The sequence below is a fragment of the Idiotropiscis lumnitzeri genome, chromosome 8 (genome assembly GCF_059441095.1).
Source record: "Idiotropiscis lumnitzeri isolate Australia: NSW breed Sydney's pygmy pipehorse chromosome 8, RoL_Ilum_1.0, whole genome shotgun sequence".
Classification (NCBI taxonomy): Eukaryota; Metazoa; Chordata; class Actinopteri; order Syngnathiformes; family Syngnathidae; genus Idiotropiscis; species Idiotropiscis lumnitzeri.
This window is the reverse complement of record NC_142398.1, coordinates 16,810,451-16,837,990: the sequence shown is the minus strand read 5'-3', so window position 1 is coordinate 16,837,990 and position 27,540 is coordinate 16,810,451. Positions and strand designations below refer to the sequence as shown.

General features: G+C 42.1%; 2 protein-coding genes across 2 annotated transcripts; both read left to right on the top strand.

The window, feature by feature from the left end:
• The first annotated feature begins 148 nt into the window (after positions 1–148).
• On the top strand, positions 149–10,176 carry srp68 (signal recognition particle 68). Its single transcript, XM_088302780.1, has 16 exons — positions 149–563; positions 956–1,022; positions 1,124–1,237; positions 1,730–1,925; positions 2,866–2,948; positions 3,031–3,140; positions 3,224–3,303; positions 3,384–3,524; positions 5,654–5,752; positions 5,868–5,932; positions 6,514–6,667; positions 6,749–6,843; positions 6,914–7,043; positions 7,145–7,220; positions 7,309–7,361; positions 7,912–10,176. The coding sequence occupies exons 1-16, from the start codon at positions 476–478 to the stop codon at positions 8,137–8,139; spliced, it is 1,779 nt and encodes a 592-aa protein (XP_088158906.1). The 5' UTR covers positions 149–475; the 3' UTR covers positions 8,140–10,176.
• Positions 10,177–13,834: 3,658 nt separating this feature from the next.
• On the top strand, positions 13,835–27,539 carry evpla (envoplakin a). The gene is made up of 22 exons (XM_088303740.1): positions 13,835–14,188; positions 17,310–17,409; positions 17,481–17,635; positions 17,803–17,926; positions 18,015–18,146; positions 18,241–18,282; positions 18,858–19,019; positions 19,107–19,214; positions 19,737–19,832; positions 19,935–20,045; positions 20,376–20,522; positions 21,171–21,325; positions 21,401–21,498; positions 21,584–21,756; positions 21,969–22,141; positions 22,288–22,426; positions 22,513–22,706; positions 22,800–22,950; positions 23,197–23,280; positions 23,371–23,478; positions 23,570–23,662; positions 23,752–27,539. Exons 1-22 carry the CDS (start codon positions 14,154–14,156, stop codon positions 27,139–27,141), a joined length of 5,970 nt encoding a protein of 1,989 aa, XP_088159866.1. The 5' UTR covers positions 13,835–14,153; the 3' UTR covers positions 27,142–27,539.
• The last annotated feature ends 1 nt before the right edge of the window (position 27,540 follows it).

The following is a 27,540-nucleotide window of genomic DNA, read 5'->3' as shown; positions in this document are numbered from 1 at the left end:
TTCTCTCATTCAAACCATTTTGAATATACAGTTATTACACAGTATTCACAATTCCATTTCTGGGAAATTTTGACCATCGTGTCAGAAGTGCGTTTATGAGGATACGGACTGATGCTGGAATGCAAGGCCTGGCTCTCATTCTCCACTCAAATTTATTCTAATTTATTTCTGGATTTTGTTTAGTTAATATTTGATGGGAAAATGGATTATTTCCTTTAGATGTCTCCATAAATAAATGAATAATTAAAGTCAAACCGACCCCTCCGATACCAAAAATTCCAATTCCAAAATCATATCGGCCGTTTTGACTCGACGCGCCTACTGGGGCCGAGGATCCGAATGACGCGCAGACGAGGAAAACTCGCGAGATTTTCCAGATGGCTTTTCGCCTTCCCTGCACCGTCATTGGTCCATTCGTGAATAGTTCAGCGTGTCTGCACTCGGCGCTTGTGCTCAGTTTTGCTAGCGTTTAGAAATGACCACAGTCAAGCAATACGAAGCGAAAGCTTCTTCCTTGGAGGAAAATAAAGAAAATTCACCGGGCGGAGGAATTGGACTTGAAAGTATCTTTTTGTAGCGTTGTATATTGCATGTTTATGTTAAATCCAGACCGCCAAGCCCAGAAGCTAACGTTAGCCTAATAGCTACGTGGGTCGGAGGCTATCGACGTTAGGCTACGTGTCACACTGAAGCCTGTCACTAGCAGACATTTCAACTTATTTTGCCAACTCGCCTTAAAATTATTGAGAGCGGCATATACATATAAGGAGTGATTGCGCGTGCGTGTGGGATTTAGCGTGTTATTCGGGTTATGTAGTACACGCGTATCGTGATAGCAACACGAAACTGTTGTAAAATACTGTCGTAATGGGGGATGCACGTGGTATGTGTAAAAATCAATGGAACTTTCGTGCATGTGTGTGTAAAGATAAAGTTCCTTAACTGTGAATCGCAGTCTTGCAAATCATTAAGGAGTCTCAACAGCTGCACGGTCTCAGACATGGAGACTATCAAAGATACAGGTAAGCTCTTGTCTGGTTTCGCAACACTGGAATTATTCATGTAAGAAGATTAAACATGATTCTGTGATTCCTGTCATAAAACTGTCTCTACCTGCTTGCAGGGGCTACTGTTCTCGTAGACTGCGTCGTCTCCGCAAGACTCTTGGATTCAAGATGGGGAACCGGCACAAGTTTGTTGGGAAAAAAATAACAGTTGAGATGCTTTCAGACAGCAGGTAAAGATTGTCAGAAAGGCAATTCCTAATTTCTGAGATATGATTGGCGACCAGTGGATCCACAAGTGAACCGTCTATCTGCAGTAGTAGATTTACATTTATCGGGCCGGCTCATTGGTAGATTTGATGTTTCCCAACCGGGAGGTTGCAGGAGCCATCCCCGCCCATTGTGACCACGTTGAAGTATCCTTGAGCAAGATACTGAAGCTCAGTTGCTCCTGATGGTATGTCATCAGCAGGTAGACGTGACACCAGTGTGAGGCGCTTTGAGGGCTTTAATAGGTGGAAAGGCGCTATACAAGTGAAAGCCTGTTTACCAAAAGACCATTTAATGGTTTTGACTGTTTCTGTATGTCGCTGGCAAAGAGAAATTACCAAAGATGCATTTTTGGGTAATAATTGTGGTGAAAATGAAATTGCACTCTGGGATCTCCAGAGCATTAATGTCTTATCGATACCCTCAGGCTAAGGCAACGCTTTCCTCCTTTTTAGGTACTTGCTGCTGGTTTTGATGGAAGCAGAGCGTGCATGGAGTTACGCCATGCAGTTGAAGCAGGAGGCCAACACGGAGCCGCGTAAGCGTTTCCACCTGCTGGCACGGCTCCGCAAAGCTGCCAAGCACAGTGAGAAGCTGGCGAAGCTATGCGAGAGCCCCTCTGTTGATGCAAAGACCAAACTTGAAGCGCAGGTACGCTCAAGACTTTCCTGATAACGCTGTGTGTAGCCCTATCATGTTAAAACATTTTTCAGGATGATAAATTTTCCACAACATTTCCACGAACCTGAGGATCGTTTTTGCTTTTTTTTTAATTATTATTATTATTATTTTTTTTTTAATAAACACCACTGATAGAGATGATGTTAGAGCAGTAATGAAAGTACATCCTTTTAAAAGGGAAAGTCAAGTTACAAAATTGCTTTACAGTATGTTCTTTGCAGCCCCCCCAAAAAAGTGTCTGCCATTTTGCCTTGTACTGCCACTTACTGTAATCTAAAAGTGACATCCCAAAGCATGGCTCACCTGTTACTGTTTTACATTTGTTGTAATGTTTAGTAAAAATTGTTTTAATGTTTTTCAATGTCCATCTATTTCATTTTTTTTAAATGTCAGTGTATGTTCATTGAATGTTAAATTATTATGTAGCTTCTTTAGTTTTCAGTCTAAATGCTTTAAAATTTGTAATTTAAAAGCAATATTAAAAAAATGTTCTAATTAATTTATATTTGAAATTTATTTTGTTTTTGTTTTTTAATGGTCAGAATTACAGCAATGACGATGTAGGCAGATTGTATTAGATTTACTATAAATCATTCTACTGCTCAAATGCTTGCCATTCTGCTTCTGGTCGTCTTTGTTTAAATCAATGATTGATGGAATGGCATCAAGTTTAAGTCTTCAAAAAGAAGTAAAACATGCACACACCCTCAGAGTACCTTCCATTCATTGGTTTCTAAATCATTTCAATGTTTACACTTATTTACAATGCACACATGTGAAGATTTTCCCAATTCCGGTTTCGCAAAATAACTGACAGCGTATTACAATCTTATTGACCACCTGTGGTTCTGCTTATTATTTCTCCTCATTGTCCAGAGTCTCTAATGTTGGATATTGTTTTTAACTGCAGGCCTACACATCATACCTGACTGGCATGGTAGAGTTTGAACTGCAGAAGTGGAAGTGTGCCATGGAAGCCTTCAACAAGTGCAAGTGAGGCCCTTTCCCTTTTTTTTCCCTCATGTTCAATTTAATGTGTTCCATTTATCGTAGTGAAATGAATACAATAATTCAGGACCATCTATGAGAAGCTGGCAAGTGCATTCACCGAAGAGCTGGAAGCGCTATATCGTCAGCGTGTAGACGAAATATCGCCGAACATCCGATACTGTGCTTACAATATAGGTAAGAGTCTTAGACAGTGGTGAAAATAACCAACAGATTGTATTTTTAAACTAATCATTACCCCTCTGGTCTTTTTCTGACAGGTGACCAGAACGCCATCAATGACTTGATGCAGATGAGATTGACAGGAGGAGGCGGAGGCATGATGGCTGAGAAACTAGAGGTGAAAACGTTTATGTTGCTCTCAAACAAAAGAATCACTGCTCTCAAATTCACCAGCGGCCGTTGCTCTTCCATACCCAGACCCTGATCACTCAGGCAAGAACCAAGCAGGCGGCCACCATGAGCGAGGTGGAGTGGCGTGGGAGGAGTGTGCCCGTCAAGATCGACAAGGCCCGCATCTTCCTGTTGGGTCTAGCAGACAATGAGGCTGCTATTGCTCAGGTCAGTACTGCTCTGGCTTCTAATCGTTTTAAAATTTTCTTTTCCGTATTTTCGCGAACATAAGGCACACCATATTAAAAGGTGCAGCGTTAGTTAAGGGTGCAATTTCTGTAGACCTTACTGCACCGTAGAAACGTGTGGACATGCTCAGCCTCAGATGTGAAATATTTTTCTCTCAAACCTAAAATAACAATGAAAAAAACAATGAAAGTTAACAATTTTAAGTAGGAGTCTGTTGGTATATTACAAAGGGTTTAAAAACGATGAGATAGTATTCACAAAATTTTGTCAAAGCTGCTGTCTCAGCAGTTACAAAATGTCATAAAGTCCGCGGGTCAAGCAGAACAGCTGCACTTTAATTGATCCCAGCTCCGACAGGTGGCGACAGATGATTGGCCTGCCAATCAGGAACGACGTGAAACCACTCCACCTATCAGTGGAATGAGTTCTCACAATGGGTTTGGCATGATGTGGGTGTCAATTAATTGATGACGCCGAGGACAACAGCCAACCACGAACGGAAGTGAAACCGGCCCACCAATCAGTAAATGATTTTAAAGGGCACCTTTAAAGCGTCACTTGGTGACATTATCATCCCTGCAAAAACTTTTTTGCTCCCTCTCCATTACGTGTCTGTTCGATACTTTAAACGTAATTACTTTAACTTAACTATTTAGTTTTCTTAAACTATAGTGAACTTCTTTATATACTTGCTAGGTCGTGAAAGCATGCTAGAACAACTGTTTTTTTTTTTTAATGGTTACAGTTTGAGCCTCAAATAAATTACAGTACATTAATTTATTTAGGGAAATTTATTTGAAATTAGGACAACATGGAAGTCAACCAGTGTCAGTTCTACTGTCGACTTTGACACTTTATGGCCTTTTGCGTAATTCTCCTTTGTGTGAAAGTGTTTGGATGTAGTTTATCAAACGTTCAAAGGGTGTCATTGTCCTCTTTCCCGTCTCCCTTGCCTAATCGGAACCACCTCCAGTCATTCCTGTTGGTTTTGTCGCAAAGCACTTCTCTTGGGCACTCCCATCACGCCCTCTGGCATTTAGCGCCGCTCTTCGTACAACTACATTCTGAGCATATCAGTACACACGTAAATGCAGGACAACACCCAGTTTGTGTGTGCGTGAAGACATAATAGTATTGGCGTTTACTTGATATACTTGAGATCTGACTTCAAATCCAGAAAGATTTTTTTTCCATAGCGCACTCGGTATAGATGCAAGAGTCGGAGGATCTCATGTTTTATCTTTTACACAGTCATCAGCCCGTACGTGCTCCGCGTCGACTCACATTGTATGCGTCTGTCTGCATACACGCAGCCCTCCTCAACCACAGAGAATGTGGAAAACGAGTAGAGCCGGTTCCGCTGGGCGTAGCAAGGTGTTGGTACGCAAGTGCGGGACTTTAAATACCATCGTCACCCCCGAGGTGCACCTCTCATCTCCCTCATCACTTCTAATTGCAAAAATTGTCATTCATTTGACTGCTTTAAAAAGTAGTTGTCGACCTTCCCTATTTTCAGTCACATGGCGTCTTTTTGATTTTATAGTTGCATTAGATGAATAATGCAAGGGTTTGTACGTGGTTGTAAGGTGAAGAACAATGCGTCATTGATAATGACTTGCACTCTACTGCTGTAGAGGGCAAGAATGCATCAGTAGCCTGCTGGGCCACATACCGCCATCTCCTTCTCACCTTCATCACCAACTATACATTCTTGCTTGGAGTCTCGGAATTAAATGACTTGAGTTCAAGAAGGCTTGGTGTGGTTGGCTTTGAATTCGGGTGTTGAGCAACACACCAGCAGTACAGCTGGACATTTGCCTCCCAAATTCCAGCGCTTGTCAAGGCATTTGTCCTGATTCATTCTGCTTGTTTAAAGGCACAACCAGGACCGGAATTAAAATGTGCACAATAACTTTTGATCAAAAAGATTGGACAAAAAGTTAGAGGAAATATAAATTCTGCAAACTTGACAAGCATCCTTACCACTTGCAGATGCGCACAAACCGTCTGTTTTTTAAATTAATTTATTTTTTTTATGGCCGGCTTGATCACCTTCAACTTGTAAGGATGCATGGTAGATATTATTATCCTTGTTCCCTCTCGAGAAGGCAGCCAATGAGGAGACCAAAGAGCATCTCTATGAGACCTTGCTGGCCGAGTGCCGCGACACCATCCAAGCGGTGCGAGAGGAGCTCAAGACTGAGGCGGTATGATTATTTCACTTGAAGTGGCGTTTCTTTGGTCTTTCTCAAGTGCAAGTCGTTACTATGACTTAAAAAGTCCATAAATCACGTGCGTCATGTTTATTACTTGTGCTCATAGAAACAGCGAGAGAAAAGCTCTGATGCTGATAATGGTAAAGTGTCCAACATGCAGTTCCTGCACAGGTAGATTTTTTTTTTTGTTTGTTTTCATTGAGATCTACTGCACCTATTTATTTACGCAGATACTGTTTCAACGTTGCTCTATTCAAGTTCCACCTTTTTTGTGTAATCCATCAATAGTTTTCTCCAGTACATATTATTCTGCAAAGGGAGTTTCTTAATTGTGGTTTACCACAGTACAGTTTCTGACAAGGTGGCCAAGTGAAGTTGGAATGGCGATAGCTGCTTGAATAGCGTGACAACAGCAGTGACGCGGCATGTCGGTTGCTAATGAATTAACACAAGCAGGATAAATTGGATGTTCTGTATAGCAAACAGTACAAATATGGCACAAAAAAAAATCCCATTAAACATTTAAATGCATATCTCATGGTGAAATTGTTATTTTGATAAACCAGCCACTATTGTAAGATGTGACTTTCCCACTGCCCCAAAACAACACTGCGGTCAAGTCTGATCTTTAACCCCATGACTTCATGATTATGTTAATCAGGTGTTGACTGATATATGGATAGTTTAAAATTTTGATCATAGATGTGCTGAGAAGTCAAATATTTGCTTAAGCCGCTGGTGTCGTCTGTCAGCTACCTGAGCTACATCAAGCTGTGCACGCTGGTGAAGAGGAACGAGAGCATGGCACACACGCTGCAGGCCAAGCTGAAGGAGCCCGAGGGGGATGAGAATAAGAGGGGGCCCCGTCCACAGGACCTCATCCGTCTCTATGACATCATCCTGCAGGCAAGTGTGTGGACATGGAACATAATCAGCGTCCGTGCACAGACGTGACATCCGTAACCGCTCTCTCTGGTGTCCCCGCAGAGTCTGGCTGAACTCTCCTCCCTGCAGGGCCTGGAGGACGACCACGCTTTCCAGAAAGAGGTGTCCCTCAAGACGCTGGCCTACAAAGCCTACAGGTCAGCCACTGTTCACATGTACACGTACATCGCATCCCTTTGATATTGATAATGTTTGTTTCCCTTCTAGGTGTTTCTACATTGCCCAGTCCTATGTTCTGGTGAAGAAGTGGAGCGAGGCTCTGGTGCTCTATGAGAGGGTGCTCAAGTACGCCAAGGAGGTGCAGTCGAAATCCAAGAGCATGAACAACAGCCTCAAGGTCGGCAGCAACAATTTCTTACTATTATCGCCTTCATTACTGTTGTACGCTTCCATGGAGCCTTTGAATTTTGTCATTGACCTACTCCGCGACCTCGACAGGATCTCCCTGTTGTTCAGGAGCTCATTGCTAAAGTCAATGCAGAAAAATACTCTCTTCAAGCGGCAGCCATTTTAGGTGAGGACTTTCAAAGCTGCGCACTTTTTTTTTTTTTTTTTTTTGCTGCCTGAGGGAGCAAACCTTACTATATGCTTGTTTGTTTCAGACACTGGCGAGACTGTTGACGTTCCCACCCCACAGCCCATCAAAGACAGCACGGTAAGAGGAACCGGCTTAAGTCTAGTGTATTTTTCAGACGACAAGCCGCTACTTTTTTCCCTACTTTGAACCTCTTGGCTGGTAATGGGATGCCGTTTATTTCGAGATTTTTACTGACGAGCGTCAAGCCATCAATAGATTTGATCCATTCTTGTCACATCTGACCCTTGAAATTACCGAACTCGTCGCATTGGACCAATGAAGGTGTCAAGTCCATCCTCCTCCATACTCATCAGTAGAATAAAATAATTTACGTCTGCGGGAGGGGCGGAAGGAAGGAGAGAGAGAGATGAATAAAACGCTCTGTGAAACGAAACGCGCTGTAACAAATACCCAAATTCTTCTTTCAGTGTCTTATGGGAAATCACATAATTGCTTCTCCATGAGTGCCCTCTGGAATAAGGTGGCTAAATAAATTCAAAATAAAACAAAAAGCTGAATATTATGGCTTTTAAACACTCCCTGCGTTTTGTGTGGACATGTCCCAAGAAGTACTTTCCTCGAATCAGCCGATTGTTGTCACGGTAACGGTGTCCTCGTCACTCTCCAGCCTCTGTGCGACCGCTTAGAGACGTTCCGCCTGGACCCGTCCCTGGTGGGGAAACATCCCAACCTGGTTCACTTCCCGCCCGACTTCCAGCCGATCCCTTGCAAGCCTCTCTTCTTTGACCTGGCTCTCAACCACGTGGCCTTCCCGCCTCTGGATGACAAGGTGGAGCAGAAGGTAAAGGGTGGCCTCACCGGCTACATCAAGGGCATCTTTGGATTCGGCAGCTAAAGCGCAAAGAAGAAAAAGCCTCCCTGGTGTCACTTGTGAGAATCATCTTTGTTGAATGGTTACTTTCAGTGCCTCCGTGCGAGATAAGCGGATGAGTTTTGGAGAAAGGAATGTCATGAAATCCACCTGCCATCTTTTTAATGACTTTTGGTTAAACCGGTTACCATGTTCTAATATTTACACCCATGTTATTTTGCCCCCAGAGCATTAGTAGATTTTTATTATTTTTTTTTTCCAGAATGACACTTTGACACCGTACTTTCATGAAACAGCTGTAATGATGTGACCTGAAACACCTCATTTGTTTGCTTTGCCCCTTTTCTTCCTTCCAGTACCGCCCTGATTTTTTTTTTCTTGTGTGTCAGAATTCACATATACTGCAGAACAGCCAACTGATTTTGGCGAGCAGTGTACCGGTTAAAAAGCACAAGGCGGCCAGTTGCTTCTCGATAAACAGATGGTGCACAAGTCAAGTGCGGTGAATTTAGGCGAGTTTATAGGGTTGAATATTGAATCAAAGGTGCATTCCAAAATGCATTCTGAACCCGAGTCTGCTACACTCCACACTGTTTGGAAGCGCAGAGCTGTGTTGGAATGTGATGTAAAACTCGCACCCTCAGAGAAAAGTTGGGTCAGATTAAATTTTCGAAGGTGCCCAAGGATCACCGTTGATGATGTGCTCTCTAACCATTTTAAAAGAAAGGAATAAAAGGTGCTGCAGAGTCGAGTCTTTAGATAAGTGATTCACTAATCTTCGTGTGGGAAACAGATGAAGGTCCGACAGTCAATTTTAGAGTATTCCGTGAGTACACCCGTCACATTTTGGTAACTCTTATATTTTCATGCGACAATGACGAAATGGCACAATGCAAAGTATTCCATGTACAGCTTGTATAACTGAATATTTTCTGTCCTCAAAATAGCTCAACACAAAACCTTCAATATCTAAACCACTGGCAACAAACATTGAGTCCATAATTTTCATTATTTTGTTTAACATCTGTATTGTCTCAGGCACCATGCTGCTGCTTAAGTTGCGGCCGTTAGCAGTCTTCATATAGCCTCAGCCATCCTGATGAAGAGCTACCATTTTTATTGATTTTTTTTTAGACCCTCAGAAACTTGTTTGCCATGTGGTGCCATATTGACCTGCCAGTGCCCATTTAAGAAAGAGAGTGACAGTGATTATACTACTTCAACAAATCTCCACGATTGTAACACATAACTAGCCGAATGGCTAATTGGGGACAATTTGGACTGTTTCACCTCAGGGTCAACTCACTTTTGTTGTAAGTGATTTAGACATGAATGGATTTGGATTAACTGAGGCGGACAGTAAATTCTACTGTTGTACAGGTTGTCCGCTGTTTACACCGGCGCAGTTTCATTTCTACAGCATTGTCCTGTGAAAAAAGACGTCCCCCCCCCCTTAAACATGCGTCTGCTGCCTGGTGACCATGTTCGAGTCATGTTTTTGTTTTTAAATCATATTATATAGACACTGTTTAGAAATATTGGTACTATGCAAAGGTCTTAGGTAGGCACAAGCTTTGTTGGTTGATTGCCCCTTTTTGGCAGCTCAGTGAGTCACTCATATTTGTTTGGTAAAGTTTCAACCTCTACCGAATGAGCGCTATGAATTGTCGGTACGCCTGATTGTTGTAGCAAACGACAAACATAAAGCTTCCTAAGACTTTTGCACAGCTACTGGACGCCTTAAGTCATTGAGAATATACTCTTTGATATTTTATCAATTAACCGCTGATCTGTTATTTACATTTGCAAATATTTCTATGAAAAACACTTTGAGGCGATAGATATTAAGCAATCCAATGATAAGTCCGTTGTGTGTTCTTTGTAACCTGGAAATGTATGTTGCAACTATTAATTGAGGACCCATTGTATTATTTTTTTTGGTCTCCTGAGTTTAATTCCCATCCTTTTGTCAATGTCAAAAATAATTTGTCCAAATGAGTTATTTGGAAGCGAAAGAAATGAACTGGCTGATCTGAAGACATAAAATATATTTGCACCAACTGTTTGCTTAAGTTTATTTACATTCAATGGGATCATGTTCTCGGGGTTAGAATGTGACGATAACGTGTGTATTTACACAGTTTATGAACAAGTGTTGTAGTGGTGTGGCTGTACGCAGCGTGTGGGATGCCTCAGCTGGGTGTGGATGTGTGTAGGTTTGTTATGTACATCATAGCTGGCATTAACCGCAAAGGCGTGTTTGTCGCTCGCCGACAAACTACGGTATTTATTGCTCTTTAACATCACGGTGGACCAATCAGAGCTTCCTTTTGGAAGCGAGTCAAGCTTTCATGTCTCAGCTGCTTCACGCACATTCCAGTGTCATGCAGAATGTGCCCTGCCTGGATAGCGCGATGATGGGCCGGATGAGGCGGAGATAAGGATTCTCGTGTGTCATGCGAAATGAGTCGAGATACCTCATCACTCATGTTACTCTAGTTTTCCCCAAAATGCTTTCACGGCCCTTTACGCGTTCAACTCTGCCACATACGTTTCTGTTTCACTTGCTGCTGTTCTCTGGGAGGCAACCATAACTTCCAAGTATTTACTTAACTTTATCTGAATAAGACTTCAAAACAACCGTTACTGCAAACAAAGTGATATACGTGAAAATCAATCAGACTGGAGTAGTACAGTGTGTTCTGTATTTTTGTTTTGGTAAGAACCCAAGCAGCATGCAGCTGTGCATCAGCCAAAGAACACCATCACCAAACGTACAATGAAGCATGGTTTTGACAGCGTCATACTTTGGGGCAGTTTTTTTTCCATGTAGAACTTTTTCAAGATGGAAGGAATTCTGAACTATTCAAAATAAGTGTTAGCACAAAACCTTCAAGCTTCTGCAAGAAAGCAAAAAAAAAATGTCAGCAAACTACTACTTAAAGAGCTGAACTTCATTTTGCGTTCGAAGCACTTTTCAAATGATGGCAGCTGCGTGGCAACTCTCATGCAACATGAGTTTGAATATGATTGGTTAATACACAACACAGCTGTTATAAGAGGGTGTACACACTTATGCAACATTATTATGTCATGTTTTTTATTATTATTAAATTCTTCATGTTGTAGGTCTCAGATGTTCATTTGAAAGGTTTTCAAATGATTTATTTTTTATATCGCAAAAAAATGGGACTTGAACGGCGTTCAGGACTTTTTACATCCACAGTATGTAGTTGACGACTTCCTTTATGTCCAGACGGTGGAAACACCCTCTATAATACAGCCGAAATGAATGAAAACTTCTTACTCTCCCGTCATGTGTAGTCATTATCCATAATGCTTTCACAGCAGCTGCATGCCTGTCAAGTTACTGCATAACCTGCTTGGTCAAATTTTTTGCTGTTTGTAATTGCTATTTAATTAATTCTATTGCACATGCTGTACTGAGAAGCCAAGACTCTTTCTTCGGTCATTTATGGTTCAATGATTATCACACATCACGGGTACCCTTCTGTGGGGGCATTACACACACACACGCACGCAAAAAGCACGTCCCCAAAAATGCCACCAAAATTGTTTACGTCTCGCATGACATCGAGCGTGATGGTTCTTGTGTCAATTAGACTCTTTGTCAAAATATGCAAAAATCTCCACTTTATTCTGTTTTTCCTCTTTCATGTCGAACACCGTTGACACTTATTTAGGTTGACAAGCAGATGACGTCCATTAGAGGAGCTGCAGCAAAAATATTGATACCTTACAGTTGATATGACCAACAATGACTTAACCCAATCACCGACCTGATCAGAAGATGGAGTAATTTATCTGGAAGTCGAACCATTAACCCACTTCGGTTTGACGAAACACTTGGCTCCATAATAAAGTAAGCGGATTTGAATAGTAAATTAGCCAGCTAATGGTTTTTATAGAGTTTGTCGTATCCCCCCCCCCCCTTGTAATGGTTTGCCCTAGTGTGAAGCAGCGGCAGCAATACTAAGCTAGCATTCGCGCTGATTAAAAACTGAAGTTTGCCATGGATGCTCGGTTGTTAGCATGACTTGTTCATGATTAAGTGTTACTACAATACTAAAAGTTATTGGTTTGAAGTTTGAATTTATCTCTTAGCTGCCAATCTCACTTTGCTCTGCTTATTTTTGCTATAGTTTATCTTAGATGTTGGTAAATGAGGAATAAGCACCCCCCCAGAGGGAAATCTTCCGCCATTGTTTCAGCCGCACTCCCTTTTTTGTCTATTCCTATAATGAGTCGATGAAAAAAAAACATGAGAAATTCTTCTTTTTTCTGGAAGTAAACGTTCAAATTAATAAGAGGGTCAAATCATTATTTCCCCCTACTGTATAACACGGTAAGTACTTCTTTTCTACTTCACAGCCGAGGCTTAGTTTGGGACAAAATACCAGTACCAAGCTGAGGAGTGAGGACGCACCCCAGTATGTGTAACTGCGACTGTGCTCAGTTGCTCTGCTGCAAGGAAAGTTGCTCGGCTACATTCCTTTTATTGTTGTTTCTCATTTTTTTTTCTTCACCGAAGCCAATGACTCAGATTCCTTTCGGATGGGACTTTGCAAACTATTAAGTAGGACTTAATGATTACTCAAAGACATCCACCGTGTATTACATATGAAGACGTTATGTAATCTAAGCATTGTCTGCCATGCCATGTTTCATACACTTTACATGCTTTGGATGGGAGCATGAGAAAAGTTAACATATTGGTTCACTTTCACTGAGACACCCGGGAATTAAGTTAAATAGAGGGTATTATTAAAATTATTATAACATTTTGAAAATGTACCTTAAAAGTCAAAACAGCAAATTTGCTCTTTGAGCATCTATAACATGAATTCCACATGTGTTTTGCTAACCCAAGGCATATTTCTGAAATGTTATGTCCGCAACATTTGCGTAGCTAATATGGCACTTCCTGTCGGTGCTCTATTTTTTTATATGTATTTTTAAACCTATTTGCACTATTTAGGGGACTGACGCTAACTTTATGATCACATTGAGGCTTTCCCAGCATGCTTTGTTGTCATTACAAGTAACACTTGTGACTGTGTTGTACCTTTTAAATCTTTTATTTTATACAGTCAGGGTGTAATAGAGTTTCAGTGGTGTTGTTTGTTTTTGTGTATCAAATTATTGCAACTGGTGACACCCTTAGTAACAAAGGTAGAGCAGTCAATGCTCCACTGCATAAAATATATTGGCCCGCATTTGTATGAGAAGGCTATGATAAATTATTTGAATATCACAAATACACTATATGTGATGATTTCAAAACGGCGCCGCAGCTCGGAGGAAATAAGCAGGTGAATTTTTGAAGAATAATCGCACCAAATAAAATAAAACCATGTAAAGAAGAGACGTATGCAAGGAACAGGTTGACATTTCGATTAGTGCCACCTTATGCAACCTGAACCCATTCCAATTTTGCTGTTTCGATCCGTGACATGTATACTAAATGACATTTGAAGTAGACCCAGACAGGTGCAGCTAAATTCACTACAGTCGCATAAAGGTGTGTCAACCTCTCAAATGACATTTGGATGTTGCATGTGTGTTTTTGCATTCAATTTGCCATAAGGTGACTTTTGGTGTGAAAAGTGCCATAAAAGTCCATCCTCGATGTAATGTAGTCTAGCCTTCACTCGTACGGAAGTAATACACACACCCTGCAAGGTCTTTTTTTTCTTGCAAGTGATGAATGGGCCCCAGATGAAAAGGATGGGCAGGGCCCCGAAATGGGAGGAAGGCAAAACTGGTCAGTCCGGTCCTCCCCATGCAAGGTGGATGTCTGGGCGGTGACACGCCTCTCAGGCTGCCTAGGAGGAGGTGCACCCGTGCCGATATGAACGCGTGTAAGTGAGTCTTTTGCTGTGTTTAAACTTTGATAGCGGGACCCCGAGGAAGAGGAGAGGCACAGTGGGAGACACGGGGCGAGTGAGACGGACACAAAGGAGGAGTAAGAGAGCTACAGAGTCAGTCTCAGTCGGCCCCCACACACCACCGCCAAGATGTCTAAGAAAAGTCCAGTCAAGGTCATCACCAGGTATACTTTTTAACAACTGCCTTTTTCAATATCTGTACGATATTGCAATCTTTTTCTCCAGGAGTCAGCATGCATACTCAGTTTCTGTGTATGCCTTCTAGCCCGTTACATGATATCAGGGCTTGTCACCAATTCTGATGTGAGGCGGCATCAAAGATAGTGTGCTTTCCCAAAATGCATGTTTCGTCTCCGGTTAGAAAGTGGGAGAAAATAAACAGAAATACACACTCTTAGATGTCCAGCTCACGCATTGCATCATACATTTGGAAAGGGTTGTAGGGGGGGGGGGGATACCCTTTTTGGGCTCAGTTAATCTAGAACGAAATCTCTTTACAGTGATGTGTGACTTGTGTGTGTGCTGTCAGTCAGCTGTGGCACCATGAGGGATAGGCCTTTTAACTGGTTCCTGCCCTTTATTTACAGTCTATGGGCGTTGGCCTGCAACTGTACAGTCCACTCCATTTGCAAGATGAGTCAGTGGTAGATTTTAAAGAAGAGACATCGCATTGACCCGGTCTTTGTATTTAATACTTTGAAAGAGATGCACTTGGTGGTTGCACACGTACTCCATCAAAGGGTGGTCTTGATTCTAAGAGCCCATGGAGCAAATAGAAGAAATAGTGCTGTCTTTTATAACTGTGGCATAGAAATTTTCTTTCACAAATGGAGTTTGAATTGATCGGTAATTTCGTTCATGCGTTTGTAATTAAATGAAATATTTGGCACTATTCGCAACCCGTATCAACACAAAATGTCGAGGGTAGTTACATATTCTTGTGGCAAAACAATCTTTTCAGACAAACACAGACATAAGAGGAAATAAATTATAGCTGCAGTTGAAGCATCATTCAATTATTAGCTGCATAACCAGAGCTTGTTAAAGTTTTCATTTTTTCCATTTCCAATTCTCCAACTCAGTCAACCATGAAATCAGATTTTTCAGGCAGCGGTGACGAGCCTTAAATGCTTCGTCATAAAATCAACTGTTATTATATTTGGGGTTTCTCAAATTGGATTTCATTATCATAACGTATCACTTCCATAAATTTACCTCAACCTTTTCCCCGAAATGCACGGAGAAAGGCACATTCCATTACTGCAGGATGAAGAAACGTTTTGAACGGACATGATCAGCCATTGGTCTGTGGAATTTAAGAGTAAAATATAACCTACCAACATATTCATTTTTTAAAATGTATTTTCCTGTACTCTGTAATATTCAAACTATCACGTTTACTTTTCCATAATGTTGAAATCCTTGCTTTCGGGCGTTTTCACATTTGAATGAGGGGAGTGTTTGCAGTGCAGTGATCTTGGCAAAGAATGTGGACAAACCCTGCTCAATTATGCAGCCAATCCAGTTCGTCAAGGCAGCTAATCAGATGCTCGCTTCTTGTCTGCCGTAGTAATTAAAGACTTATATGTGGCGATATACCGGACGTGATTTAATTAACTCTTCAGAGCAATGTCATCGCTGAGTGAAAAAAAAAAAAAAAACACATTCAACTTTTAATATTAATTACAGTATTGCGCTTATTAAAAAAAGTTTGGAAGGGATGTTCATGGAGTAAAACAAAAAGTTGAAAAATAAAATAATGGGAAAATAGTCTAGTGTGACGTGCGTGTGGTTATGCATGCTTCACGAAGGCCAACTTTGTCACCTAAGTTGCAAGACAAAAAAATGTTTTGGAATATTGAATCAAAATAAAAAAAAAAGACAACATGCTTTATTAATGTCAATATTATGGTGGTTTTGCTTCAAATAATTACTGATTAATTAAAAAGAGTAGCCATTGAGGAAATCATGCTGACAATTAGACGACTCCTTAAAGTTAGACCGTTTATAGACAAAGAATACATTTTCAATAAAAAAATGTTCGATTTCCGGCACCTGGAACGATTGCATTTGCGCAACACTACTAACCTAATAATTAATGCCAACTTTTGGTTTAGATATTTGTTTTGTCCAGCTTACTGAATAAATCAGCTGACAGTTTTGTTTTGTCTGCCAAGGCGAGACTTAACATGTGCTACCAAACGTCGTGTGGCGTTGACAAGCATCATCAACGTAGCCATGAGTGACACTGGGTCTTGGTGGAATGGCGAGCATTTGAAGAACGCTTCGGGAGTGGCTGGGGATGATGAAAAGATTTGTCCTAATGCTGCCACCCACCTCGGAGCAGTTTGAGGTCTTTGCATGACACCTGTCACTTAGGGATGTTTTATGTAGGTTAGTCGGGAAGATGTTCTCCATCAGGGATCACGCTGGTTTAAGTTATCCAAAGACCATAATAAATAAAAAAATAAAAATTTTGGGGGGGCACGTTTTGCAATTGATTGTCACTGTTCGCTGTTTTAATTAAAGAGGTGCTACAATACAAGGATTATCATGCAAACTATAGACAGTATTTTGCCCCCAAAATAAAGAAAATATGGACATGCGAAAGAAAATAGGTGAAGCAATAAGGCAAACACGCAAATAAGAAAGAATTTCTGTGAATAACATGGTTGGGTTCCAAAAAGCAAATAAATGGATCTGTGAAGGCCAAAACTTCTCTCAATGCTTCAAATCTAGTTTGTGCTTATTCTCAGAGCTAATAAATATATTTTATTTTTTTTTGCAAGTGAATTTGCATACTGAGATTTTCCTGCTGAAATCTTCGTATCTCTCTGAGCGACGAAGTTATGCAAGCGTGTGCGCACCTGGCGAATGTTTTTTTTTTGTCAGTGTTCGTTCAAGGTCGCAAACAGTCGTAAAGACGTTTGCCAACAATTTAATGGTCTTAAACAGATTTTGTTGTCACAAAGATTTGATGGCGACAAGAAAAAGGGCTTGTAACTGTTAAAACAGTTTGCTGAACTTCTTTGCGATTCTTTGCAAGATTGAACAAACCCTGATAATAAAACAACCTCCCCTACATGCTCACACGCTTGCAAATCTTCGCCGCTCGACTTTTATGGTTTTGCAGTTGTAAGCACCAAAAAGAGAATTGAATGGCCGGCCACATCCCACGCGCTTGCAATAAAACATCATGCAATCATGGCGCGCCGATCTCCGACAGCTCCTGACAACTAACAAGGCTTCCTCTCCAATCTTTGACATTTTCTCCCTACCTTGCAGGACCCAGCCCACCAACCTGGCCATGTTGATCGCCCAGATGCAAAAGAATGCAGACGTGGTGGAAAAAGACATCCTCCTGTCCGAGCAACTTTTGGCTGAGGTAAGAAGATGCACAAAAGCCTCTCTCAATTGTTGTTACTAATTTTTTTTCACCATGTCTTCTTCCACCAGGATGCAGAAAATGACCGGAACAATATCATTTTGAAGCACCAGAATCAGCTCTGCGACACGCTGGGCGAAGCTGAGACCCTCTTGAAGGACCTCTTCTTGGATGTGGACACAGCCAAGAAGCTCAAACATCCGCAGGCCAGAGAGATTGAGAGCGAGTGAGTAGTTAAACAGCAGTCACACAAATCTACTGTCAGTAAATTTTGAATTGGGAGATTACGTTTTGGCGCCCCCTACAGATGAGGTTGTTGTTGAATTTTCTTTATTACAAGCCATGATTTTGTGGGCTTATTATAAGACATATGTGTATGCCTTACATTTTCAGTGTCCTCCACCTTCACGAGCGCTGGCTAAAGGACTGCACTTTCTATCGAGACATCTATGAGCAGATTGATGACGTGTCGCTGATGCCCAGGATCGACTGGGAGCCTGTTTTTAATACCAAGCAAGTAGGTTTCGCAACACGGTCTTGCCGCCTCGCACCAAGTGACGTCAGCAGCAGCATTCAGTCAATTCCTCCCATGCGTGTGTTTTTAGACGCAAGTGAGCAGCAACCTTTATGGGCCCACCTTGCCGGAATTGGAGAAGCAGATTGCTTCTCACAAACTCCTGCACCAGGAGATCGAAGCCTACAATCCGCAGCTGTGTGTCAGCTCTGCTGGTACCAAGGTGAACGAAACACATTTGGACTGTACGCTTGAGAATGTGTGCAATCTCTTTTTTTTTTATCTTTATTTCAACATTCCATCATCTTGTCTTCCAGGAGAACTATATGGCTCTCAAGAAACAGTACAACAACCTTCTGGTGAGTGTCTTGTTGGTATTTGACAAAATTTATAGAAATCTATTATCATAGCAAATCCACTTACAACCTATTTAATAGCAATATTTGATTTAACCAGGTCCCATAATTATTTTGATTAAAAAAAAAAAAATTCCCAGCGCAGGTGTGCAAAGAAGAGCGGGGCTCTGGGCATCGACAAGGCAAAATTGTCTTTCCTCACCAAGATTTGCTCTGACCAAACCGATCCGGAGAACATAAAAATGCTGACCATATTAGGGGACAAATTCACATTCGTGAATTTGAAATCTGATCGGTTAAAGAAAGTCCAATTGCGAATAGTAACGTTAGAGTAGAGCAGTCCGAAAATTAGACAGACATGGCATTAAAAATATGATTGGAGAAAAATAATCCCTGCAACTGAGAGCAGTGCAGCCAAGAGAACTGCTATGAAATGAAGAAAATGGACAGGTCAGGAATAAATGAGTACAATTTTATGACACAAATATTAGAATTTACTAAATAAATAGCCGTTAGTGCTTCTGATAGGCCTTGCAGTCCCTGTTGGTCCACCACTGATATTTTTCCCCCCATCAAAGGAAACCTCCAAGTGGCGTGGACACTACTTGGGCAGCCTTTATGAGTACATGCAGGGCTGCAACAAAGAGCTGACTTTCCTGGGAGAGGAACAAGATAAGATCAAGAGGCAGGACTGGAGCGACCGAATGGTGGATCCTCCGGATGTCCGAAGGCAGTACGAGGTCAGAATTCACCAGGAACCAGTCATGATGTGGATTCTAGACAATGTGTTTGCGAACCGTGGGGTAAATGTGTCTTTTATTTTTCAGACCTTCAAGAACAACAGTTTGTTGTCACACGAGAGCGAGGTGAACAAACTCCAGGACGAGGGAGACAGACTTATTGAGAACAAGCACCCTGCCAGCGCGACCATACAGGTACACTGCCAACACTTTGATTTCACATGTACACATTTACTTTGATTTCTCTTCTCCAGCTGGGTTTATTTGAGTATTTGATTTGCTCTTTTTTTTTTTTAAACGCACAATGTCATGGTTCTATACAAAATAACAGACCTCTCCTAAAATATTCATAGTTGCGCTGCCGTCACTCTCTCCTTGCATGCTTGCATGCGTGTCATCCAGCTTTCTTTGTTGTGTGCAACAGAAAATATGCAGCAGAGTATATTTTGATTTTCCCATTGGTGGATTAAAAATGTTGGTAAAAGTGAGTGAGAGAGTGCATGTTTAAGTAAGCTAGTAAATAAGTAAAAAATATATATATCAATGATTTCAAGAAACTACAATGTCAACAGATTCTTTTACTCGGTCATGTTTCGTTTGCTTGGCCTCTGGATCATGGCCCAATGGAAAAAGTGATCATGTGCCAGTTACGCCGACTCGGCTGCTTGAATTGCAAATGTGAGGCAGGCCGTGTGTTGATCAACGTTACACTTGCAGGCTCAAAGAGACGCCGTACGCAACGATTGGCAGAAGTTCCTCCACTTGTGTATTTGTCAGGAGACACACCTGGACAATTTGGAGCAGTATAAAAAGGTAATGCTGGGAAATGACTCCGAAGACTTGCATAATTGATCCACTTGACACACCTTCCTGCGTGTTTGACACAAACTTGTTGTCCGCTACGTTTCCATGTAGTACCAACTGGACACGGAGCAATTGTCCGAGAATCTGCGCAAACTCAACAATAGCTTGGACCCAAAGATTGCAAACAGGATGAGCAACTCGGAAATGCTGCTGCAGCTTGAGGTGTGAAGAGGTTACCTTTATAGTCTCATGTCACAGCCCGGAATTATAAATATTATAGGATGTCAAGAAGCTGAAATCGGATTGGACAATAAAGAAAATTCAAATAAATAACCCTCTAATCACAAATGTCTGAAAGCTGCGCTGCCAAGACACATGATATGAAATCAGACAAAAAACAGTCTAAAACAAATGAATAAAATTTCATGCAAGTTGTCAATGTAAGTCAGTGCTTTTGATTGTGTTTCCCGTGTATACCCTTCTAGAAGATTCTATGATGACTTGTACGACATGTTTCTGATTTTTTTGTGTGCGTGTGCTTTTCCCCACCAGACGGAAGAGAAAGCCGTGCAAGACAGTGAGCAGCTGCTGGCGGACCTGAGAAGGCGCAGCACCACCATTGCTCCCCTGAAGCAACGTCGTACCCCACCAAATAGATCCGTCACATTAGAGTCCCTCTGCGACTGGGAGTCGGACAGGGTAGAGCACTTTACAGAAACTCCTATTTTTTATTTTTTTAATGGATTTTTACAGTGCATTTACTGTGATGCCCTCATATGTGGGAAAGGAGAGCTGTAGTTGTCATTCACATTTCAGCGTAAAACAATGAGAACACTTATGGAGGAGCTGTTGTCGCTAGTGATGGGAAAAGGAAGCTTCAAGATGTTTCATGAACCACTTGTTGTATTTTTCGACTCCTCTAGATGGCACTGTTGGTTTCAATAAAGGGTTTCAAAAAATGGCAACTCATGTTGAACAGAGAGTGTCATCTACAAGAGTCCAAAAATACTACAACCGGTTCATGAAGCAGATTTGAAGCTTCATTTTCCCTTCACTCGACTGGCCTACGTCACACACCAGGCCACATACTGTTCGCCACATATTCCATCATACATACAATATGTTTGATGCAGTTGATGCTTGAAATTGTTTCGTTTTGAAAACCCTTTTTTAAATGTCTTTTAATAAGTTCAAATGAGTTTGAAGTGTATTGGCAAGGTAAAATTATATTTTTAAAAAGTGTTTTCTTTCTATATTGGATGGATTGGATTTTCAACTATGATAGATGAGCCTTGAACGTATCCCCTGCAATGAGTGGAGTTTCACTGTATTCGTTTGATTATCCAGGGACCTCTATCAAGGAGTGAAAAGTGCACCTTGAAATCCAACCCCGACATTGAGAACTGGGACGTCATAACCAACAAAGGGGTCACGAGCACCTTCCCAGGAGTTTGCTTCATTATCCCACCGCCTGACCCAGAAGCCATCAACAAAGTGGACCTGTAAGTATGACCACATTCACAAAAAAATATGTCAGCCAGAGATTAGTGAATGCAACGCATACATGAAATGACCAGATTGGGTGGTGAACTGGGAGACATAAAGAGGAGGAGAGCCACTCTGGCAGCAGCCCTCCAGAATCACAAGTCAGAGATGGCCAGGTCCCTGCAATCAGGTCACTGTCAAAACAAATATTGTATCGAGATCCTTCACGTGTTGCTCACTTTTGTAGTCAATGAAATTGCCATGTACCGATTCAGCCCCAGCTTCGTCTCCTAAGTTGGATCCCAGACTGGCAGCACTGGGACTCCGGTTGGACAAACTGAATGACGACCTGGACCATGCTGATAAAGACATGCTGAACCGCATGCGTAGCCCACTGAGCCACTCCAATCCTAATGGAGATCTGATCAACAGGATGAAGGAACAGGAAGTAAGGAAAATCAAATCGAATGGAGGACTAATATAAGACGACAAGACATGTTCCTGAATATGTTAAATTGATAATCATGAAAACAATAAACAGTGTTTTTTATGACTACGTTATTTGTTAGTATGAAATTGCAACATTAATTGAGTTTTACTAAAAGACAAAAAGCATATTAAGGGAAAACTATTTTTTTTTTTTGCTCCTCTTATTTTTAGCATGCTGGCAGGGCACTCAGAGGTCTGGAGCAGGAGAAGCTTGCAGCTAAGGCTGACCTGCAGCCTCTATTGTCCAAAGATCCTAACGCCTCCTTCATGCTGCCACTCAAAATGAACAATGCCGAAAACAAGTACGATGGCCTCGCTGCACTTGCTGACATCTATGCCAAGAAGTAAGTCATGTTTTCTTTGGAAAATAAATTCAGAGTAAAATCGCTTTCCCTAATAAATTATTTTTTTACCAACAAAAAAAAGGAAACAATGATCCGTAGTGTTGTTGTTTTGTTCAACTTTGTGTGTCTCTTTTGTTTTCTTTCAGATCAAATGCATCCCTCAACCTTGAGAATCAGATAAAGAAGGTGGATGGCCTCATCTCAGGGTTTGAGAAGAGGCTCAGTGAAGATGGCCCAATACTCGACGTGCCAAGCTCGATTCAAACTGCCAGCGACAGCCTTCATGTAGGGAAATAATTTCCTTTTAAACAGTGCAAAAATGGCTTCAGTCTAGAAAAACTCAATTTTTCATGTCTTCTTCCCCGTTTTAGCAACAACGAAAGGCTGTGGCGTCCGCTCAGCCCGATATGAGGAAGCTAAGTCAGGACCTGGAGGCCACTGAGCAGCTATGCAGCTCTCTACAGCAGGGATACCAGGAGTTTTGTCCCGACATCCAGCGCCAGCGGATTGAAGTCAAACATCTGCACAACCGCTATGCAAACCTTGACAACCAGCTGAAGGAGAGGTAATAATCCCACCAGACAAATGCAATGCAGTCTGATATAAAATGTATCACTACAAGCAATACAGAGCATTAACGATAGCCGCATCTTTTCAGAGAGAACATTTTACAAGAAGCTGCTGCCAAAAACCATGAATTTCAAGGATCAGCCAAATCCCTGAATTTTTTCCTGAACAACCTGCCAAAAAACAAGATCAACTACAATGATGACGTGTCTTCGGTCTTGGCCATGCAGAGCTCGCAGGAGGTGAGAATTCTCTCAAATCATGACCTTTTTGGACTGTTTCCATTTTAGCAAGGTGTACTCTGCCTCTCGCCCCAAGTTACGTAGGATAGGCTTCACTTGTGAACCTAATGAGGACAAGTAGAAAAATGGATGGATGGAACTTATTCCGCTTGCTGTTTGTAACCTCTATTTAAGTGCCCATGTTGTACCCTCCCTAACCGAATGTAATGTGATGGAATGTTCTCACTAACTGACACTTGACTGCAGAGGGTGATTGATGACCTGAAGCGGAAAGGCAATGATGTGGACAGACTGTCCGACTTGTCTCAAGACCTCCAGAATCTACTTGGCGTAAGACATACAGACATAGACCCTGAGATGTAAAATCCAATAATGATTTAAGGCACAATGATATTAATAGCGCATCTTCTCAATGTGCAGGAGTATGATGCCAACATTGGCAAATTCAACAGTACGCTGGAAGATGCAGGTGCCACTATTGTCAAGAGACCGTATACGCTCACACTCGATGAAGCTGTTCAGAAAGAGGTATCATTCTCAAGTTTAATTAATAGGCTTATGATAATATTCAACATTTGCTTGAACGTTGCAGAGGTCACACTGCCTTTTTCCATGACAGGAAAGGGATCTGGTGAACCGCTACGCTGAGGCATCAGCTGAAAATGGTCAACGGCAAAAACAGTTGGGGTTGGCTCGGAATCTGATTGCACAAGTAAGAAAGAGGGCAGGCCGTGAGAAACATAATCACACCCAAACCAAATAACTGATTTATTAACTCATTGTCATTTTTCTTTGCTGTAGAATGATGAGAAAGTTCAATTGCTGGCACAACATCAGGTGCAGCTGGAAAGCCAGCAAAGGAGTGCTTTTGAGTTAAATAGTCTTGCGAGGGAGCTCGAGGAAGAGAGGGAGAGGACACTTCATGTTGATGCTAATCTAAAAGCCTTCAGAGATAGGCTGATGTCATTGAAGAATCGTAGAGGAGTAGAACGTGTTGAGGAGAAAGAAGTACTTCAATACTACCGTGACCCGAAACTGGAGATTGACTTAATAGAACTTCAGAAGACACTTCATGAAGAGATACGGAGACGGACCACCCTCCACAATGAGGTTGAGATTTCTAACAAGAAATTTGCCCTCTTCGACGACAACTTGAAAAATGCTGCTCCAAAACTGTTGACGAGAGAAGTGACCGAGTTTGAGAAAGATCCTCAGCTAGATTTAGATGCAGCCATGCTGAGAGATGAAATATCAAGAATCAGAGATGACATTAGACTGAGAAACTCAGAGTACATACAGTTAAAGACAGAGCTTGAGATTCTCCAACAAAAGAAACCACTCATCAAAGAGAGGGTGGTCAAGAAGGAAGTGTTGAAAGTAGAAAAAGACCCAGAGATGTTGAGATCCTTGCGGAAGTTTGAGTCGGAAATTTCCGAGGAGACGAGCAGGGTTAAGATCATAAATGATGAAATATTCCAAATAAGAAGCCAGATTAACGCCCTTGAACGAATGATTCCAAACATCCAGCCCAAGATCATCACAAAGGAAGTGAAAAAGGTCGAACAAGACCCTGAACTCATCACAGAGTCAAAGAGGATTCGAACATCTGTGGAGAGTGAGATGATCGAAAACAGCTCCTTGTCCAAGCATCTGATGGAACTCCACAGTCGCTACAGGGAAATTCAAGCTCTGAAACCAAAAGTTGAGGTGAAGGAAATTGTTAATGAGATTTACCGGATTGATCCAACTACGGAGGTCGAAATTTTACGCCTCAGGAAAGGCATACAGGAGACCAACGGGCAGCGCTCTGTCATGGATAGGGATATCACAAAGGTAGGATCCGAGGTGAATTTTCTTCGATCTCAGAAGCCTAAGGTAGAAATGAAGGAAGTTCTTCAAGAGGTGGTGAAGGAAGAAAGAAGCCCTGAAAATGTGAGAGAGATTCAAAGGTTAAATGAGCAGATTAACTACATCCACAACAATTACAACTTCCTCCAAGATCAAGTGAGGACACTCAAGAAAGAGAGAGATAGCTGGAAGGTTGAAAAGTCCAAGGTGGAGACCAAAGTCCTCACCAGAGATGTCGTTAAGTATGAGCCGGATCCTCTCTTGGAGAAAGAAGCTGACCGTCTGAGAAGAGAATTGAGGGACGAAGCGCAAAGGAGACGTTCTATTGAGGAAATGGTGTTTGACCTGAAAAACAAATATATCTTGTTGGAAAGACAAAAACCAGAGGAAAAGGTGGTTGTGCAGGAGGTTGTGCGTCTACAGAAGGACCCACGGCAAGTGCTTGAGCACGAGAGGCTGAGTAGGAGCCTGGATGAAGAAGTGATGACTCGACGTCAAATCGATTTAGAGTTACAGCAACTAAGAACAAAGGTGGAAGAGAAGGAGAGGCTCCTCAGAGCAAGCGATGAGCATCAAAAGAGGATCATAGCAGAGTCAGAACTCAAGGAACTCCGTATGCGTATCCACCAGCTAGAACATGCGCCCCCTGCTGTTTCAGAAAATATTGTGGTTGAGGAGGTACTGAAAGTGGAGCGCGACCCAAAACTGGAGAGATTGACAAACTCTCTGCGGGCAGATATGGATAAGGAAACCAACGATATCTTGCGTCTCCAGAGAGACATCCGTAACATCACTCTTAGGCTTGAAGTCCTCCAGAAAGAAAAGTCTTCTGAGAAGAAAGTGTACAAAGAAGTCGTCCGTGTTGAAAAAGATCAGGCGGTGGAAGCGGAGAGGGATCGCCTGAGGGAACAGGTTTCTAAGCAGAAATTCACAAGGCAGGACATTGAGGATCAAATCAAACGCCTCAGTACTAAAACAACCCACTTGATGACGACCAAGTCTAGCAGCTCAAGAGAAGAGACTACCCTAACGATGAACAGAGACACCTTACTGAGAGAGAAGGACAACCTGACCCGTGAACTCAGGACACTGGAGGCAAAGAAACACGACATCAGCTTGTCTTTCGAGCAGCAGAGCAGACTCATGAGCGAGAGAACACAGATGAGCAGGCACAGAAGCCTGAAGATGGGTTCTGACATACAGCAAATTGAGAGGGAAATCCTGAATGAAAAAGACAAGATCCATACACGTGACAGCACCATTCGCGACCTCCTGCTGAACCTGCAGAAAGAGGAACATTCTGAAACCAGGACCAAGGAGACCAACGTGTCCACCAAAATCACCATTCTGGATCCAGATACTGGCAAAGACATGTCTCCTTATGACGCCTACCTGCAACGGTTAATCGATCGCCAGCAGTACATTCATCTGCAGGAGCTTGAGTGTGACTGGGAGGAGACTACTTCTGTGGGACCCGATGGCGAGACGTCTGTCCTGCAAGATCGCAAGAGTGGCAATCAGTACTCCATTAAAGATGCCATGAGGGAAGGCCGGCTAACGCAGATGGATTTGGATAGATACAAACAAGGCAAACTCCACATCTCCGAGTTTGCCTTACTGGTTGCTGGTGAAAGCAAGCCAAAGAGCCAGTTCAACTCATTTGTCCCAAGGACCAACACACCAGTGAAGTCGGCCCCAATTGATTTTGCTGCCACACAGACCTATCCAATTGCTGGGATCATGGACACACATACTAACACCTGCTTCACCGTACGCAGCGCCTCCATGCGTAAACTTATCGACACCACGACAGCCCAAAAGCTCCTGGAGGCCCAGGCAGCAACCGGCGGCATCATTGATATCACCACCAAAGACAGACACTCCGTTCAAAAGGCAGCTTCCAGAGGCCTCATTGATGAAACTCAGCTCCAGAGGCTCCTCAATGCTCAAAAGGCCTACACTGGAGTGGAAGACCCTGTGACCAAAGAGCGTCTGTCTGTGGGAGAAGCCATACAGAAAGGTTGGATGCCAAAAGAAAGTGCAACGTGGTACATGGAAGCGCAGCACCTGACCGGAGGGTTGGTTGATCCCAACAGCAACAGAAGAATAAGCATCGTGGATGCTATTGGATCCAAAATGATCAACAGCAACATGATGAGAGATATTCAAGCTGAAACCAATTACAAGAAAGATATTACCGATCCCCTCACCAAGCAGAAGATCAACTACAAACAAGCCCTGGATCGCTGTAAAAGAGACCCCAACTCTGGTCTTCTTATGTTGCCAGCCTCCTCCAAAGAATCTGGCTACACCCCAGCATTTAACAGATATGCAAGATTCTAAATGTGTTTACAGCTTCGAGTTAACTGCTTTGTCAAGTCATGCATAAGAAAAAAAAAATGTGCCTATACATTTGGGATTGTATCGTAAGAACATAAACAGCGCATGCAACGTGCTGTTTTGAATCAGGCAAACTTTCTGTCAAGACCCCCAAAATGCTGCCAAATTGTCTTTGTTTACCAAACATATCAGATGTGATTCTGATTTAAGTAAAAGAATGTTACAAATTAAATATCTACCTGATAATATTACTGTGGAATACTGGGACATGGTGCAATGCTAATTACCAAGATTAATATGATTATGTATTACTTGTGGGCTATCTTTGACACTGTTCACTTTTAACTCAGTCTTGTTTGATACTTTATGAAGAAACATCAATAAATGTAAATTATAATGTCT

What these genes read in the sequence shown, in the direction of transcription:
- srp68 (XM_088302780.1), top strand. Translation starts at nt 476, where the DNA reads ATGACCACAGTCAAGCAATACGAAGCGAAAGCTTCTTCCTTGGAGGAA. An exon ending in CGGAGGAATTGGACTTGAAA is followed by an intron (nt 564 to 955) that starts GTATCTTTTTGT and finishes TGTGAATCGCAG; the next exon opens with TCTTGCAAATCATTAAGGAG. An exon ending in ATGAGGCTGCTATTGCTCAG is followed by an intron (nt 3,525 to 5,653) that starts GTCAGTACTGCT and finishes CCTCTCGAGAAG; the next exon opens with GCAGCCAATGAGGAGACCAA.
- evpla (XM_088303740.1), top strand. Translation starts at nt 14,154, where the DNA reads ATGTCTAAGAAAAGTCCAGTCAAGGTCATCACCAG. An exon ending in CTGCCAGCGCGACCATACAG is followed by an intron (nt 19,215 to 19,736) that starts GTACACTGCCAA and finishes TTACACTTGCAG; the next exon opens with GCTCAAAGAGACGCCGTACG. An exon ending in AAATGCTGCTGCAGCTTGAG is followed by an intron (nt 20,046 to 20,375) that starts GTGTGAAGAGGT and finishes TTTCCCCACCAG; the next exon opens with ACGGAAGAGAAAGCCGTGCA.